Source organism: Oculina patagonica, chromosome 4, assembly GCF_052425735.1.
Source record: "Oculina patagonica isolate OP01 chromosome 4, crgOcupat, whole genome shotgun sequence".
NCBI lineage: Eukaryota > Metazoa > Cnidaria > Anthozoa > Scleractinia > Oculinidae > Oculina > Oculina patagonica.
This window is the reverse complement of record NC_135761.1, coordinates 63,198,721-63,217,935: the sequence shown is the minus strand read 5'-3', so window position 1 is coordinate 63,217,935 and position 19,215 is coordinate 63,198,721. Positions and strand designations below refer to the sequence as shown.

General features: G+C 39.0%; 1 protein-coding gene across 7 annotated transcripts in view; it reads right to left on the bottom strand.

The window, feature by feature from the left end:
• The window catches only part of LOC144651044 (uncharacterized), a 41,577-nt gene that overhangs the window by 5,527 nt on the left and 16,835 nt on the right, over window positions 1–19,215 (bottom strand). For 4 of the 7 annotated variants that reach the window (XM_078510902.1, XM_078510901.1, XM_078510904.1 and 1 more), the window contains 22 exons: window positions 19,070–19,186; window positions 18,326–18,481; window positions 17,801–17,901; window positions 15,497–15,679; window positions 15,278–15,368; window positions 14,495–14,830; window positions 13,020–13,334; window positions 12,135–12,455; window positions 11,844–11,912; window positions 11,380–11,474; window positions 10,864–10,963; window positions 10,399–10,449; window positions 9,696–9,893; window positions 8,794–8,985; window positions 7,807–7,896; window positions 6,649–7,011; window positions 5,183–5,332; window positions 4,297–4,374; window positions 2,949–3,143; window positions 1,264–1,290; window positions 1,107–1,136; window positions 487–612 (listed from right to left, as the gene is read on the bottom strand). In XM_078510902.1, coding sequence (XP_078367028.1) covers window positions 487–612; window positions 1,107–1,136; window positions 1,264–1,290; window positions 2,949–3,143; window positions 4,297–4,374; window positions 5,183–5,332; window positions 6,649–7,011; window positions 7,807–7,896; window positions 8,794–8,985; window positions 9,696–9,893; window positions 10,399–10,449; window positions 10,864–10,963; window positions 11,380–11,474; window positions 11,844–11,912; window positions 12,135–12,455; window positions 13,020–13,334; window positions 14,495–14,830; window positions 15,278–15,368; window positions 15,497–15,679; window positions 17,801–17,901; window positions 18,326–18,481; window positions 19,070–19,186 — 3,384 coding nt within the window. The remainder of the gene's footprint in view (window positions 1–486; window positions 613–1,106; window positions 1,137–1,263; window positions 1,291–2,948; window positions 3,144–4,296; window positions 4,375–5,182; window positions 5,333–6,648; window positions 7,012–7,806; window positions 7,897–8,793; window positions 8,986–9,695; window positions 9,894–10,398; window positions 10,450–10,863; window positions 10,964–11,379; window positions 11,475–11,843; window positions 11,913–12,134; window positions 12,456–13,019; window positions 13,335–14,494; window positions 14,831–15,277; window positions 15,369–15,496; window positions 15,680–17,800; window positions 17,902–18,325; window positions 18,482–19,069; window positions 19,187–19,215) is intronic. The other 3 variants (XM_078510906.1, XM_078510907.1, XM_078510908.1) reach the window with 3 other exon arrangements.

The window sequence follows — 19,215 nt, the reverse complement described above, 5'->3', positions numbered from 1 at the left end:
TGCTCAAAGTTAGTCTAAAGTTAACTTTCAAAGTAACTCCCTTGTATTGTATTATATTGTATTGTTACATGTGCAAATGTTTTGTAAGAGGCATTTCTATAAGTAGCAGTTAATTAGTTTGTTTATGCTGTTTTTTGGGCTTTTTTCTTTCAGGTGAAAACGCAACTTTGTATTTATTCGTAAACAAAGTGTGAAGAAACAACACACACATACACACACACACACACACACACAAAAAAAAAAAACACCACCACCACCAATAACAGTAACAACATCAACAAAAACAACAACAGCAGTGACTTAAATTTTAAGGTAAAGCGACGGAATCCAAAATATATTTTCTTACATTCATCTGCGTTTAAAATCAAACCTGAAAACTGAGGGCCATGATAACTTCACTATCTGAATATTGCTTTCGTTAGCTGATGAAAACAAATAAAAATCTAGCATGGTACTCACAGTATACAGTATTTGCTGAATTCCTACCTCCTTGGTTGTATCTCTTCTTTTTATTTTTAACAAACAGACAAACAACAGCCACTAGTATTGGTAGCAGTAACAGCGGCACCACAATCCCGGCTATGGTACCTCCTCCCAAGCCACTCCTGCCTCCTGTAAACAAACAAGAACTCCAATAGATTAATCACAAGTTATTTCAAATTAATAAAAAGAAAAAGGTCAACGTTTTTAAGTTTGAAAGACAAGTTTCGACTAAAACTTTGGTCAACATCAGTTAATGGGAATGTCCGTTAAATTTGAGAGGTACAGATTAGAGATGTGGTTACTAGTTCAAAACAGACTTCTCCAAATTGATGAAAACTGTTTCTAAAGTTTAATTTTAAACTTTATGTCTAGCAAGTGTTCATGGTCTCGTAAATATGTGAACTCTTGTCCGAAGACAGATGCTCGAGGACGCGTGCGGGAAAATAAGATTTACATAATTTATGTGAAAGTGAACGTGCGAATTAAAACATTTTCATTTAAATGGCCTGGCACGAAAACTCGTTTTGACATTTAGGTTAAAGACAATTTAGAAATGGACTATTGTTATGTCATTATTAACATAAGTCTAAACAACGAAAGTGAAAGATAAACAAGATATTTACCTTTATGAGGCGCCAGAGTATTTTCTACAGCTGATAAAAGAAAGAACAGAAAAAATTGAGTATAATGCGAATACCTCTCCCCATAAAATGAAGCAAACATGCAATGAAATAGTGTTTGTATGGGAATCCTATGCAGAATAATTTTCCATTAACTTACCGGGTGTTGGTGTTCCTTCAGTAGAAACTACAAATTAGAAAAACAAATAAAATATCAGATGATTGAACTAAAAATTACCCCTAAAGGAGGTGGCAAACGAGGACACAACGTTGCGGAACATTGTTGTGGACACAAAAGTTTCCCTATTTGCCGGGGCGCGCAACATTTGTTGTGGACACAAAAAATGTTTCTTTTGTGTCGACAACAAATGTTTCTCCGTTTGCTCGCCCGAGAAAACTCAAGAGCAACAATGTGTCCTTTTGCCACCGCTTTAAGTTCAAATTAATAATTTTACTCTTCCCAGAGGATCACGTGTTTATTATTTTCATATTTGCATGAGATAGATGGAGATGAGATGTGTAAAGTGAACGCTTTATTTTAAACACCACATATGAATGCTATAGAGCATATGACGTCACGGCAGCCATATTGGTGTTCCAAAACAAAGGAACGGCGGCCATATTGGTGAAAACCACCCAAGCCATTCCTCCGGGAATTGAACTCTTATTTTAATGAAAATATGATCTTTTGTTTTAGTAAACCAATATGGCCCTGGTCACATGAGTGAAAACACTCTATACAAAACACTACGCAGTAAAACCATTTAAACCAAGAACGCTTTCGCCTGATTGCTCGTGGGACCACAAGTCGATTTCAAACATAGACGCAGCTGCTTGAAATTGTGTCACGTGGCTCGTTCGCCTGCGGCACATGATCAACGTTCCCCTTCACGAATGGCTTCTATGTCTGTATTTGAAGCAGACTTGTGATCTGATCTTAAAACATTTTGAAACCTTTTTTGTTTTGCGGTCTTCTAATTTCAACTAATCACCTAGTACCATAGGAAGTATATATTGACCAGTATGCGAAAATTTGTAGGTGGAATTAAAGGGTAAAGTTTGAATTACATTTATTCTCAGTTAGCCTTACATGGGCCGATACAGCTTCGATATCAGCAGCTGAAGAAGGTTACGATTAGCAACTGTGCTAATTAGTAGCAAGATCGGGTAAACAAAATTATTGGCAGACAATTATTTCAAACAAACCAAGGAACATAAAATGCCAACTTGACTCTTGCAATTTTGTTATTACGAGGTGTACTCAATTCATCCACAAGATCTAAATACAGTTTACATTTCTTAAGTTAAGATATCCACTATGAATAGTTTAAAGTCCGAAAGGTTCTCTCTTAAATATTAAACTTTTTGGGGCTTAAGTTTAGTGGTTTTACTAAAGTACTTTTATTGTCTTTGTAAATACAGTACGATCCCGATTTCTCGAATCTCCAGGGGAAGCACAAACTGGTTCGAAAAGTCAGGGATTTCGAGAAATCAGGTGTAAAATTACGGTGTTCGACTGATTGAAGGCAAATCACTTTTCGGTCTAAGTTTTAGGGGGGGGGGGGTCCACAAATCAGGATTTCGCTGTTTGACTAACAAACACCACACTAACAACAACAACAACGAAGACGAAAACAACAACAACAACAAAGACAACACCAGTAAGAACAACAATGTAAGTTATATTTTACATCATCATCATCTTCAGAGCCTAACGGACGATGTAGGTCAGGTCGAGTTTGCGTTTTAGGGCATTGCAGTTACTTACAGTTATTTGCAGTTTCGAATGCATGTGTTACTTGACAACAACACAGTTAGCTAGAAAAGTGCAAGTAACCACATTACCTCTGGTAGATGTTGGTTCATATTTAGTATCTGTAGCGGATTGTTTAGTAAGTTGCGTCGCAGTGATCATGGATGACGTCATAGTGACAGTAGATGACGTCATAGTGATCGTAGGTGATGCCGACCTTGACGTCATGACGGTCGTCGACAATGAAGTCATTGTTGTCATGGTAATGTCAGTCTGATGAATCGGTGCTGTTCGCAGCAAATTGGGATCAATACGAAACGAAAAATAAATATGAAATTTGTTTATGGTTTATATATTAGGCTATAAAAACTATGAAAACATTGGAAGCACCGAACGTTTTCGAAGTGTTATCATCATCAAGGTTATAGTTTAATCTGATGCTCTGTTTTTAGTGTTATTGTTAACTTAGGGCCAAGTAATAAGAGCAACATTTTCCTACAACTTGTCATGCAACAATGTTAGGAGGGAGGGGGGGGGGGGGGGGGCACCGCAAACATTCATAGCTACTTTACGCAACATGTTGCCGCAACTTGTAACACGGGCGGAGATATGCACGACGATGCTTTTCAACTTACATCGTAAACATTGTCGTCAAACAAGTTGAAAGAACATGTTTCTCGTGGTACCAGCCTCTTTAGCAATCTCTGCTTTATTTTAGTTTCAAATTATACGGTTTTCTTGAAATTTTGGGAGTCGACAAATTAAAAGTTTATGTTATTCTCTTGCAAATTTATTTAAGTCTTTCCTTAGCATATCCTTTTAAAATTACACCACATGCAAGTTAAATTTTGTTTCCATCTAGAATCATTTGCCAGTGGTTGCGACGTCTGGGGCCAAATTTGCCTTCAAAAAACCTTCGTTGCTGATCTGACCGTGTCACAAAAATAATAAAGGCTAAGAAAATTTTCCGAAAAGCCCTGGCTCTCAATAACTCCAAAATCTTTCTCAGTTTCTTATAAAAAAAAGTTTGGTAAAGTTTACTTAATTTGTCTTCATTGGCTGTTTCATTCTTTATAAGAATGTTTACTATTTCATATTATTTTAATTATTAGCTCGTAAAACTTTAACTCTCTCACTAAAAACTATCGAGTTAACTAAGTGGTGTGGTGTAGTGAGTGGAATGCATTGTGGGTGATAACTACAGATCGACTCATTCTTTTGTTTTTTTTCTCTCATTCTCTTCAACCATTCCCTCGCAATCAAAGTTAGTTACTTTCTCGCACACTTGCTTTCTCTCGCTCAACGCGTATCTCGAGTGTACGCGCCCGCAGGCACGCGCACACACAAAAGTTCTTTATTTCAATCAATTAGTCGATAATTTCCTACTCTTATATTATTGTTTCATGCTGGATATTAAGCTGATAATTAAAACGGTTATACCTCTGCCAGGAGAGCTTGTTGCGGCCTGGATTGTTGATATTAGCACAGTTGATGTACTTGTCGCCTGGATTAATTGGGCTGAGCGTAAATATATCAATGAACTGTTAGTAAATTAACATTAACAGCAAGCCAATCAGCCATAATGTTAATAAGTTAGATTGAAAAAATTCAAGGCAGCTTTAAGAAAACAGTTTTTTATCATAGTTACAGTTAAACTAAACGGCCGCCAGCTTTTGCGGGAAATCTGGTCAGTGATATTTATATTTTTCCATTCAGCGTCGTTTTTCTAATCATTCTGAAATTCATGCAAACGATATAATACAAATTTTATGAAACGGTTTTCTATTTAATAGAGCGGTTTATATTTACTCATAAGGCCTAGGTTTTTCAAAGGATGGATAACGTTGTCCAGCGGAAAAATTAGTGGAAAGCTCAGTTAGTTTTGTAAAAACGTATACACTGGATTGTCGTCAGTCCAGAATAATGTCAACGTTTGGAAACGCGCGAAACAATAGCCTGACGTAACAACATGGCGGATGTCAAGTCGTCCAGAGTGGACTCCACTTGGACTTTTTCATCTGCCCTTTAAACAACCGGCCTCAGTCGTATTTTGCTTGAATTGTAAAATAGAAAATAAATAAATCAATAATCTGCAGTGGCTCAACATCCACTGTTCCAGATCGAATTCGAATATATGGCCTGATTCGCAAACATAAACCGCTAAAAAAACATTAATGAGGTAATTCTTAATTCGATCTTGACTCTCGCGACGATAAGTTACGTATCAACTTCCATGTATGCTGCCTGTGCATGCACTAAGCACTATCGGTCTCATGCAGCGAGTTCCAGGTCAATAACCACCATGCAGAAAAAGCGATATCTTTACCTGTAGAAGTCATCTGGCTCGAAACAGATGCCTCTGTCGAAGAAGTCTTTACCGAAGAAGTCTGTACCGAAGAAGTCTGTACCGATGATGCCTCTACCGAGGACGTCAAGATTGGCGTGTGAATGGTAGAACTTTCTTCAGTTATATTGACTGAACATGAATAAATAAATTAAAATTGGCTCAGGCGATCCTCAAGTCGTAACCATCTTAAAGAAACACGACCATTTCTCGAACATTGAAACAGCCGATGGAGGAAAAGAAGACTAGAACACAAAACTGTAAACTGCAGCGGAAAGATAAGAGAGTGCCAGTGAAAGTTATAAAGTAAGAATAGAAAGTTTACAAAATTTTGAGACTTCATCTGGATTCCAAATCATGGTTGTTGCAATACAGGTGCAAATACTCTACTGTACTCTAGTGGTGCAAAGCCTGAGTGGAGACATTTCAGAATTAATAAACAAGTAAAGATCTTCATAAGATTACGGTTAGTGCAGAATATATATGTTTTACAGTTGTTCGAAATGCAACGAAAACTCTACATAAAATTCACGTTTTTGCATGCAAAATATATAGACAAATTTCGCAAGATTATTTGCATGTGAACAGCAGGCAAAGAATCAAAGCCTTATTTTAGTAAGCTGCTTCAAAGTAAGAACTAATTTACAGTACACACATACAGGCAGGAGGGTTTGTCTATGTACAAGAAAGAAGTATGCAAACAGCGCTTTTCCACTCAAAGTTCTTTCAATTAGCCACACAAAAGCAATGTTAACTGACCAACAAGGGGTCACAAGTAAGGTTTTACATTTAAACTTAGATTCCATTACATGATGAGTATTAACTTGAACTATATGAATAATGAATTACTTAGTATTGAGGCTGTATTTAAGAAGAGTAGAAAGAAAAATTTAATTTTAGGCTTACAAAATTATTTTTAGGTACAGTGATATTGCTTGGTTAACAAAGCAGCATTACTAGCAGTTAAAATATTGACATAAAGAAATTAAAAAAAGGTACATTTATTTAATAACATGAATTAATTGTACTTGTGCAGGTGTTTGTTAAAACAGATAAACATCAGTGCGCAATCTTTTGAGTAGGAAAAATTGCGTGACTTCGAAAGTGTCACGCAATCCTGATACTTCTGATTTGGTAGTGATAACCTTGTAAATTTTTTTATTGGTTGAAGCACAGTCAAAGTAAGTCAGCGATCAGTGTTACGTCATGTCAAGCAGTTCGTTTTGTAGACGTGGCTGCCACAAAGGAACATTACGTGACAAGAATTTCACCGATAACGTGACACAATGTAACACAATGAAACGGAAAAATTGGTAACGCAAACGCAACGTAACCTACGTTGTTACTATTCCATGTATGGAAAGCACATTTAAATACATTGTAGACAGGTGAAACACAAAGTTTTACAATCTACCACAAATAAAAAGTAATTTTTAAAACTCAAATACCTCTTTCGTAACGTAGATAAAACCCTTTTGCAGTGTCATCTGAGTCAGTGACAAACAGAATACGGAGATGATGACCTGCCGACAAAAACGTCCACGGCGCCATGTTATCATGGGAGCGCTTTAAAGATTTCCCGTCATCCACTTGCAAACTGTCACCCAGTTTCCCCGCATGAGTTGCGTAGGCAATGTCTGCCACATCTACGGTAACCAATATTCGGTAGCCTGGTGCGACCTTAACGGACCATCGACAGAGCTGGTTGTTGGGGTAGTTTGACGGGTAGTTTGGGCTTCGAACGAAGCCAGTGTTGTGAAACCAGTCAAAGTAACCAAAAGTCGTGTTCACAGCATCCGAAACACCGCATCCTTTAAAAACAAAGGAAGTGGTTATTCATGATGTATCGCATAGGAAAATCACGTTTTTGACAACGGGAAACTGCGCTAAAGGAAAAAACATGTCAAGAGATTTCATTGCATATAATGTCTCGAATAACCTTCCAATAACCTCGTTTTCTCGGTCTAAGCTGTTAAATATGGATCCTCGTCTTTTGCCCTTGTTATATGGCCTGCGTGCTTCAGTCAAAAGGGGTCATTAAAGAGGGGCCTTAAGGGGTACAGTGGAAACTGGAATTTGGGCAAATTTTCATTGGGGAAATGGGATTTGTGTCACTGGGACTGGGAATCACAGACAGGAAAACAATAGAACTGGGACTGGGATTTTAAAAATTTTGAAAAACAAAAGGGTGAGAAATGGGATTAAACCCCTCCTTCAGGACCCTCATTTAAATTTTTTTAATTTATTTTCATATCTTTTTCATATCTTTTTTACTTCTTTGTAATGGTTTTTCCGTTCTCACCCAAATGAAAATTATATGATGAACAGTGAACTGTGTGTGCAACAAATATGTTAAAATAAAGATTAAACGTACGGCAACAGCATGGGCGCAGAGGCGGATCCAGGATTTTTCTTAGGAGGGGGTGTACCAATTAACCACATAGTTTTTTTTTTGCAGAATACCAGTTGTATTAGAAAGCTGCAGGTAATCTCACGGGGGGTGGGGGGGGGGGTGCGCACCCCTGCAGCCTCCACCTTAATCCGCCCCTGGGGCGTTTCCGCGTAAAAAAATACAAAGGAAGATGTTATGAGGTGTTTTAACGTACCTCCCTCTACCATCTGATAAAGAGGCAGTTCTGATGGCGGAATAGTTGCAGTTATTGGCGGGGTACTCGGCGGAGCAGCAGTAGGGGCACCTGTCAAGAAAAATGAAATTAAGATGCTGTTGGACCAGCTATTTTTATAAACCATTCCCTGTACCCTTAGTCATGCACGTCTTAATTGTGAACCCTTTATTGTCGCTTAGTTATGTACCTTTTATTGGCCCCTTTATCGTGTACCTCTGTCGACCCCTTAAAAGCGAGCCTCTATTGGCCTCTTAATTAGCAGATATGTCCAGGATTGAACGCTAATGAGATTTACGTTCCTCATGACAGCCATCACAAAGTGTCCTCATCAACAAAAGTTCACCAAAACACACCAAAATTTGTCAAATATGAAGTTATATGGAATGTCAAATAACACAGTCAAACATGAAGTACTCATTAAACAATACTTGCGTTCAATCCTGGACATAAGTGTTAATTGGACATCTGTTGGCCTCTTAGTTGCGTGTATATATTGGTCTTTTTATCAAGTCCATCTAAAAGTGCCTTTTGTGTGTACCTCTACTGGCTCCATATTTTTATACCTACATATGCCTTATAGTTATGTGCCTCTACTGAGCCCTTTATCGTGCACCTCTACTAGTCCCTAGTATCGCGTGCATTTAATAGTGCCAGGCCTCTTATTTGTGTACCTCTGTTGTCCTTTTAGTTTTGTGCCTCTGTTGACCCTTTAATCGTGTAACTCTATTGACCCCGTATGTGTTTATTTCTATTGGCCTTTCAGTGACGTGCCTCTACGATTCCTTATGGTGTACTCATGGCTTACTAGGGCTAGGTATAATACCACAACCTACTGCATATTATTTCCTGAACAACGGAGGTGGCTTGTTCAAAGAGGTGGTAGTAACAGCATTACCACTTTAGAGACCGACAAGTTCAGAAAAACTAACAAGGAAAGTATAATGAATTTATAGAACATGAATTTACCAACGGCTTCGTATGTCAGATTAAATCCTTTCTTGGACACTGAAGAGTCTGTGTAGAATTTGATCCACATCACATTACCAGACGCCGTGACAGAGTAGCTATAGTTGCCAGAGAATCCCCCAGACGGGGTCAGGAACGGCTCGGAATAGTCCTTCTCGCCATCTCTTATTTCAATGTAGTCGTAATATTTTTCTAGCAGAAGAACAAACAATTAAAATATCATTATGTATTATTTTTTTAAAAAGTGGTTAACAACAATTAAAATATATGATTGCTAATTGAAGGAGCTTGTGCAGAATCACTCATGAAATACAACAATGTACAAATCGACAAAAAAATCTTACTCGATTAAAAAATCTTAAACGTTCAACGTCCTACTATCTTACCCCACGGTGAACAACAACCACATCAATAATGCCAAAAAATCTTACGCGGCTCACAACAAATGCAAAACGTCTTCCTTTTATGCATTCTCGTACCCAGAGGTCGCGATCAAGAATGCCTTTTATGTGCATACTAAAACTGCTGACAAGCGCATTTTTTAGTGATGACGTCACGACGGCATCGCTTAATGCCAACAGGGGAATGGAGCGGACCTTTTAGTCTGTTGCGCGCGATAGACTGATCAATAGAGCCAGATTGGGAACTAACCGCAGGAAAAAATGTTACGAGACAGCCTTTGACCTTGCACGTGAGAATATCGTATATCGGATGTCTTTTGTTGAACAATTTTATTTATGTTATTTTCCCTTTGTATTTTTCTCTTTTTATTTTCCCTTTGTGAAACGTCATCGCTTCTGCATGCATTGCGTGCCGTTCATTCACGGGGAAGACAAACGGTATACTTAATTTTATACGACACAAAGTATTGTGTGCGCCTTTTTTGTTAAAAGAGGACTTACCCGTGTAGAAAGACTTGAAAGTTATTTTTGCTCGCGTCCCAGGCAAGAGGTTTAATACCCAGATGCAGATAGTACTGTGGAGATAATTGGTAGGAAATTCAGGCGATGAGACCCAACCCGATCTGTGATCTCCACCGTAGAATTGCTGAGGGATCTGATAGTGCCACTGTAGGAGGTAATAAATACGTCTTGTGCAACCTAAAAAAAATATCCAATCATAATACAGTAAAAACCCGCGAGTAAGAACCTATTGTTTTTCAGGCTAATTAGGTTCTTAATAGGTTCTTAATTTCTGAAGAAAAATTTTTAATGTTGTTAAATAGAGATTTTAGTGGTATTCGGCCTTTTTCTTGTGTAAAATTTGCATTACATCTGGTGTAAAAAGGCTTCTAGGACAAGGTTACGTATCTCCAAAGAGGATCCAGAATGTTGACTTATCATATTTTCCCAAAAGTAGACATATTTAATCAATTTTAGAAAATAAGAACCTGTTTTTAAATTTTAGGATAAATAGGTTCTTATAAAAATGGTATCTGATTTGCAAATTTCAGTCTAACAGGTTCTTAAATGTTTGGTTCTTACTCGCGGGTTTTTACTGTATATGGTGAAAAGTCCATGGAAGGTCAAAATTGAAGGAAAGTTTGGAAAAAACTCAAAGCAAGGGTTGTAAAACTAATGTAACAAATGCAATGAAGTTATTTACTCTGTGTTACAGCGGCGTGTCCCGGTATTGCAGTTGGTACTATTGCTGGATCTACGGAGAAACAATTTGAAAATAAAACGTTTTTTAAAAAAGTAAATTGTTATGCCGATCATTTTTAAGCTACACATTCAGACAATACAGACTTGCAGACGGTCTAATACCATCGTATATAGCAGAAGGACAAACAGTTGTCTTTCTGGTTTAATTCCAAAAAGAAACTTCTTTATTTAGTGCTCATTTGTCGGCGAAACTAAGACGATACAAATTTTGTGACTATGAGCGTGCGTGGCAGTAAAATTTGAGTCGAAGGCGAAGCCTAGAGACATTGTTTTTCCAGAGAAATCTAAACTGGTGCATGTGAGGTTTTGTATCGTATATTGGCAAAAGCCACTCGTCCAAATACTATACAAGTCATTAAAATGGTTTCTTGGATTCTCAGTGAACTAGCCAAATCAAGATCCTCACCAGTATTATAAACAGATAGCGCCCACGGTCCTCCACAGATTTTATTGGTGTCTCCAAGACAAGGGAGGTTACATGAAGTAGCATTTCCATATCTATCATACTGTAAATAAAACAGGATTAAATATAAAAACAACTTCTTGTCAAGTTTTAAAAAGCTTTCAGTCTATCGCAAAATCGTTTCCCCCAACAAGTTCAATTTTAAATTGGCTTTGAGGCTTTTAGTTTCAAACCTTTGCAAAAATTACTTCACATAATTTCCTCAAGAGGACGAAATATACATTCCAATTATGAACAAAATCCTCGCAAACACAATTCCATTTTAAATAATTGTAAAAAGGCCTAATGTCATTCATAGTTTTCACTAAGCATATGAGCTGACAATAGCTCAGTTGGTAGAGCATCACACCAGTAGGGCGGATGCCATGGGTTCAAATTCTGAGGGAGCCCATCATTTTTTTAAGGTTTATGCAAACACAGGTGCAAACATCTTCGAGGGCAGACATAATTCTAACTCACGTGATCTCCACAGTAGCATTCATTGGCCCATTCCAAGCCTGCGTACTTGAATCCCTTGCTTTGACAACGGCGTACACATTTTACCGGGGTCATAGCTATTAAAGTTACGGAAAACGTCGGTCAGAATAAATGATTTAATTTATTCTGTGTGGGAAAAAATTAAACATTAAACGCATCCTTTTTCTCAATCGTTATGGAAAAAAATGGAAAAAATTATTCGATATTTTGCCACCAAGCGAGAAGAATACCAGGAAGGTAAGCAGGTTTCGTATGACCCTCATCATCGATGACGAGAAACATTCCGCGCGCGTGTTCGTGCGTTGAGCTTGACGATGATCAATTCGCGCGTGTGCCGCGCGATCTGAATGTTTGAAAATCGCCGCACACTACGAAAGTCATCTTAGAGTTGGAAAAATAACGTTATCCTATTTATAGAAAGAATATACAACATTGTTCGTTCTTACTTGGCGATGTGAATTCGTGGGTCATGACATGCTGGGGCTTATCTGTATAACAGCCGACATAAGCTTCGTCTGAAAAAGGAAAATTAAAAACAATTAGCTTTTACTTTAAAGATAAGAGGACATAATTCGTGCTTTGTAGTCTCCGCTTCACGGCTCGAACTTGATTAAGAAGAAACAAGAAGGAAAAAAACTACGACCAGGCTACAAGTAACATCTAGTTAGAGATATAAAAAAACTAAACGAAAAGAAAATGAATACAGCATCCGGTTAATAAACAAACTCACAACTAACCTGAGCAAATTACACCAACATCTTCTGAATGTCGGCAAGGAGTAGAGCCCCAGCCATTATGATGACAATTCACCAGGGCAGATTCACTTCCATTGCAGTTAACTCTATCCAGCCACACTCTCCCCACCCCTGGTCCAAAACTCTGCTTAATTTTTTTCACGCTTGTGAACCCAAGTTCAAAGCAGACGACTCGAGCGTTCTCTTTCTTCCAGCCGTCATCACAAACTGTGCCCCATTCCCCTCGGTGGAACACTTCGACACGGCCTTCTTTTTCAGAGCTGCCGCCGCGGAGACGTATGTTTCCTTCGGCAGTTCCTTCCGCTACATTATACAGAGAGGGAAGATGAAAAAAATATTAGATTTAAAAAGTGACACACGGTGGCACGGTGGGCGGGCCTATTGGATCTTTCTGTCATAGTGCCAGGGCCGGGTTGTTCGAAAGCCAACTAACGCAGGAATAAAAGTTGATCAAGGGTTCGATTCTTCTTGTTTAAAAAGTGTTTAGTGGAGTTTGAGATTAGTGGACGTCAAAACTGAAGTACACAAAATATAAACAGAAAACCTCACTGAATAGTAAAAAAAAAAACTGGATTAGCTAAACGTTCTTTAAAATGATATACCGAAAATCGTGCTCAGGGAAATGGGTATACTTTTTTGGGCAACTTGACAAAAATATCTTGGATGGTTGACCTGTCTCCTACAAATATACTCTTTCTGTTTGTCAGGCAAATTTTCTAATGGCTTGTAACGCATTCTGTCTTCCCTAACACGAGGGAGGAAAATTTGAGTGACGTGACAGTACAAAATTACGTGACGAGAAATAAAACGATTGAGTGACAATTACAAAAAATCCCGTTTATAAGCTACTTCTGAAGTAAAACTTACCAGTACAAATAACTCCAGCATATCCATAACTGCAATTCCCCACACTCCAATCACCATGAACACAGTCTCCCAGTGTATTTTCGTTTCCTTTACACTGCACTCTTTTCAAGGTACTGGTAATTCCTGAGCCTGTTTCCCGTGTGATACTATCGGCACCGGAAAAGCCAAGCTGTTGACACGCCACAAAGGCATCATGGATATCCCAGCCATCGTAACAGATAGCTTCCCATGAGCCACTGTAGTAAATCTCAACTCGTCCACTGCGCGTATTGTTACCATCTCGCAGCCTCAAAGCTTTAGTTGTACTTCCACCATCTTGAGTTAGAACAAACAAATTGCCGTGTAAGTCTACAAATGTTTTCGTGAATGCTGCAAAAATTATTTGCCTCCACGAACAATGATTTAAATCTTTTATATTTGAAAGTTAGTACATAACTTTTTTAGTTGGTTTTAGAACTTTTTTAGTTGGTAGCTGACACTGTTAGAACAAATTTAATCGCAAATTATAGTGACGACAATTTTACAATTATATAATAGGCAATTATATAATAGGCGTTTACAAGATACAGCAACGCTTATGTACAAGGTCAAGAACGGGCTTGCGCCAGACAACGTCTCTGCCCTTTTTGTCCGCAAAGACACTACACACTCGCTTAGAAACAGTGATTTTGTTTTACCGCGTTTTGATACTAAACGCTACGGGAAACATTGTATCAGATATCTTGGACCACTTCTATGGTCAAAATTAAGCAAAGACCTGAAAAACTCGCCGACTGTGGCTGCATTCAAAACTAAAATTAGAAAACTCAATCTATCGGACTACGTGGACAACAATAGTAACTGTTGCAAACTCTGTTGCGCTTAAGACATTTTAAGACATTGTAAATATTAGTTGTTTTTTTTTAGTTTTTAGTTAAGTATTTTAAATATTTCTAGCTTAGCATTATTAATAGTATTTTAGGTATTTTAATTGTGTCCCCAATTAGTCCATAAGGGCTAAACACACAGACACGGTAATAAAGTTTTTATCTTATCTTTATCTTTACAGAGGAGAGGACTAGAGGACAGTCATGATCACGATGAGAAGCAAGATCAAACGAATTGAGACAGAATTCATCAGGAGATCGAGTAATATTAATTTTAGTTCTTCAAAAGAAACAGTAACACAGAAATTCGCAATAAGATGTAAATACTTTTGGTACATAATTTTGTCCAATTAATACTCGAAGTCCTGGCGGATTCCGACTTAAACATTTTAAGAAAAGTGACACCTTTTAAGTTTTACAATACTGGTTGGGACAAATCCGTACAAAAATCTCTTCTTTATTAAAATACAAATCCTCTAAACAAACCAACCATATTTGATAGTTCTAAGTTCGTCCAAAAATAGCGCTCCCAAGAAAAGCTCTCTCGAAAACACCCCCCCCCCCCCCCTCCCCCAACCTCCAAAAAAGCCTAACCATAGTTTCTCTTACCTTTGTCGCAGACAACACCAGCATCTTTTTCGTGAGTGCAATCATGACTCCCCCATCCATTGTGCGCACACTGGCCAAGGTTGGTCTCGTTTCCAAAACAGGCCAGGTCGTCCAACCAGATTCGTCCCTTCCCTTCACCAAAATACGACTTAATGTGGACAGTTTTCACTCCAGCGTACCCTAATTGATTGCACACAACCTGAGCATCTTCATGGCCCCAGCCGTCATCACAGATCGTGCCCCAGGTACCTACACGATACACCTCGACACGTCCCTCAAATGAACCATCTTTGCCATCCGTTAAACGGACGTCGTAGTTCTTGTAAATGTGCACAGCTAAGGAAAGGACAAGAACAAGGATATTTAAGGAAAGTTACGAACGACGACCTTAAAAAAATTCGCCGTTCGTGTCAGAGCTCTTTCAACAGGACACATCACTGAAGACGATATTGCGCTTAAAACAGAACAAAAAAACAAAACAGAAGGAGTTTACCATGAACCTGTCTGTTCTATCGATGATGACGAAAATCTGTCATAAAGCGACCGAAAAATTTGGCAGAATGTTTCTACTGTATTGTTTCAGTCAGGCAAAGGGATTCCGATGAGTTTCAAATCAAATCAACCGTTTAAAAACCCCTTTGTTGTGAGGGATTTTTACAACGGTTGATTTGATTGGTTAGATTTAAATTGCCTCCAGAGCCACTTGTTCCTCGTGTCCCAGGCTCACCCGGCTAAGAGAAACAAGAGGCTCTGGGGACGAGAATGATGCGTTCGGTTTCATACCTTCGGACGGATAGCACTGGGGCGAGAATGATACGTCATCAATGGCGATGTCACCGTGAAATGTGAATCCTCTCTCAGCTTCGAAAATAACCTGAGGAGGGGAGGGTGAGAAAATGTACGATTAATAACTTTCTTAAAATTGTACCAAGCTAACAATATACCATCCTTTCTTTTCACGCATTCGCACTAATCAGAAAAACTTCTTAGTTCTAAACGTACCTGCGATACAGTCCATGTAGTATTAATGGGAACGTCAGCTCGGAGCCACTGGTTGCCTTGGTTGCCAGTCCTTGACCACAGGGCAGCAGTTTCATCACCGGTGATAGTGTTCCTCAGGCGCACTCTCAGTGTCCCTATTGTCGACCATCCCCACAGGCCTTTCATGTGATAATAAAACCGAAGCTGTAAAGCAAAGACAACAGGGTCGATGAAAATGCGTTTGATAACCACGTAGCCTTCTTTTAATGAAAGAAGGGAGCTTATTTTATCATAAGCTAAGGGTGCGTTTCTTTGAGAAAATCCAAAATTGGATCATTGATCTCAGATCACACGGATACTTTGCTCCTAAAGAAACGAAGAATCCGGAAACGGATTTTTTGCCATGACAACCCCGTAAACACATTTCGCACAGAACATAAAATATCAGCACAAATTTATTTTTCGTCGAATGTATCCTAGCTAAAATAATTTAAGCATACAAAATCTTTTACAAAAACCACACGTCGAAGTAGATCTTCTTTAGCATTAAGCACAATGTGGCGAGAAAGCATCTGAAAGCGAAGAATGATTGCAAAATGATCAGTGCAAATTTAACTCGTGACAATTTCAAAAGGATACAACTTCCGTAGGCACACAGTGGCTGTTCTAGAAAACCTGTATCCCGTTTAAAATGATACTACATACCTATCTGAAGCTACTGTTTCCTTTTATCGTGAAATATTTTTGTAGTTTGATCGAAATAACCGCCTAAACAGGGGCGGATCCAGGAATTACTGAAAGGGGGGGGGGGGGGGGGTTGCACACCTTTAATTAATAGGTTTCGACGTTATCGGGGTGGATAGTGATATCTTCTAGGGGGTCCGTGAGCATGCTTCCCCCGGGGAAATTTTTCCGATTTTACCCTCTAAAACATGTCCTAAAACGCCATTTCCAGCCTTCGCAAGACTCAAAAAGCGTTTGTGAAGGAATGCTGTAAAATCTGGAGATTAAACCTTACTTTTTAACTAGAAAACCAAAATGCATGATTAAAAGGGACAACAGTAACAACGATAGTTATTTGTCCTTTCTCTAAACGGCTCGTTAATCGAACAATGTAGCCTGAAAGAATCTTCTTGGATGAACTATTACAAAGCGCTTGCATACGTCGTCTACCTCAAATCTCTGAGAATAACGCTTGGCAATAACAGCGAGATCTGAGAAGCGCTCTTTAGACAGTTCATGAGCGAGCATGACCGCTCAGCTTCTGCACTACTGATTGGGTGCATGCGATGAGGAGAAGACGATGGATGTTTGGAGAAGCATTCTCGTTATAGGCACACAGTGCTAGTAGAAGATTGCTTGAAAGTTCCTTCTTTGCCACAAAGTTTGCCATCTTTGCAAACTAAAGAAACGATTTACCCACCACTCAGTTTTCAAGATGGTGCCGTTCTCAGTTGTTTCTCATATAATGAACTATCGCGAAATGCACGTTATCTAATTTTCATAACTTGACAATCAATCATTCAGTGGAAGTGAAACAACTACTTATGAAACATTTTTTCTATTATTTTTATGAAGAGTCATACAAATATTAAAAAATGCTGCTCAAGGGGGGGGGGGGTTGCAACCCCCTAAACCCCTCCCCTAGATCCGCCTCTGCTAAAACTTTCCGTATGGCAGTGTTTACAAAGAGTGAACCTGTATTTTCACAGCAAAGACCGCTGGGCCAAGGTACTTTTATTCGAATCCTTTCCCAAAGAAACGCACGGATCATGAATTCTAAAAATCCGGATTCAGATATGAACTGATGTATCCACTCGAAGTGTGGATTCTTCAGATCATTGATCCAAGATTAATCCATTTTCGGATACAGGTAAAGAAACGCAAAATCCGTTTTTGGATCAAGAATCCGGATTTAGATTTTTCCCAAAGAAACGCACCCTAAGTAAACAACAAGGTCAGCAATAAGGCCTTCACTGAATAAAATAATTTATTAGCATTGTAATGGTTCTGTGCGTGCGTCATACATATTGGTACATTTCTTAGCCGTCCTCTGCAAAACAACAAATTGAAATGACCAAATTATGTGTTTATGGAGCACTACCCAAGACGGAGAATTTACAGTGTTTCTCTTTCTACAGCTATTTAAGATTAGACAGTTTTAAAATAAAAGAAAAAATGTAGTAGATACGATAATTCGGCCGAAAAAAAAATGGGATGCCAAGACAATTATGTGTGGGTTCACTATGAAGTAAAGGGTCTTCAAAACGGTGATCAACGTTTTTTACGTGCAAATTATGCTGATTCCAGGCAAATAAAACTTACCGAGCAGTTGGCCACATTCTTCCACATAAACTGCGGGCTGATGATACGTGCAATGTCGCCTGACTTTCGCGGGGAAGAAGCCTCGATATACAAGTAATAACCTGCAACAATTCAAATATCCAAACACGTTTCAAACTGGCTTGTGTCTATGTAGTCTGATAAGCTTAACGCACATTAATTTTTATTCACAGTCCGTTCTTCGGCAAAAGAACTTCGTCGGTTTATTTCGATGTTTTCTCATTTCTCAGTCCTGGAAAAGGGTATTATGTCACAAATTGAAAATTACGTGGCAACTTTCTCCCGAAGGGATGCGTGTACTAGACGTCACTCAAACTGTAGAACAAACAACCTAAATTGTAAGGCCTGTACGACGGAAATGAAGATACGCAGGCTTTTAATGGCCAATATTTCGACTAGCAGTAGTTTTCAACAGGGCCAGGGTAGGGTATTAGATAGGTTAAGTCATTAATTTACTGCGATCGACTCTTTGCAGTTATCATAGTTTACTAAAAAAAAGACACGTACCTCCCCCACTATAACCTTTACTGTGATCGTACAAGGGTCCAGTGTCCAGGCTGGCTGTGTGCCCGGTATGTCTTTCCCAGTCGAAATCATCATCTGTCAAATTCTGCCAGTGGCAAAGATCAGCTTCAAAATTACATCGCCCTGGTGTCTGGAGACCTGGAAATTGCAAGAACTATCAGCATAGTATTAAAGGACACGAGAGGAGGAATCACACAGATACAATAGAAAAATCTTGTAGACGATACGTTAAGAATGCACCCTAACGCCTTGTTCTACCACAAGGAAAAAAAGTCAGGTAAAGTCTGTGTCCGAGCCAAGTGGCCCATACAGCCGGAGCTTATCCCGGTTTCTGTTGCATGAAGCGACTAGGAGTATTGCTACTCCCCCCTGCATGGGATGGTAGTCAATCGCAGGGTTACCCCCCAGCATTATGTCGCCGGTAACCATTTATATACCTGTGTGGAGAGAGGCATTGTGAGAGTAAAGTGTCTTGCCCAAGAACTCAACGCGGCGCCCCGGCCAGGGCTTGAACCCGGGCCGTTCGACTCGGAGTTGAGCGCGCTACCCATTTGGCCACCGCGCCTCCTACTACCACAAGGAAGCGCAAAGTAATGAGCGTTTTTTGTTTGATGTTGCTTGACGCAAAAAAGTTGTCCGCGTTTTTTTTTTTTTCGCTTCTCGCCCAGTAGACGTAGTAGATCAGGGTTGAATGAAAAAAAAAAGTGCAAAACAAAGAAAACCTACCGCAGTTTAGCTCGTCCGAGCCGTCGTAACAGTCATCATTAAAGTCACATTGAAGAGACGAAGAAATGCATTCGCCGCTGCCACATGGAAAGGTGCCATCCCTACACGTAACGTTTTCTAAAATATAAACAACAACAACATGTTGG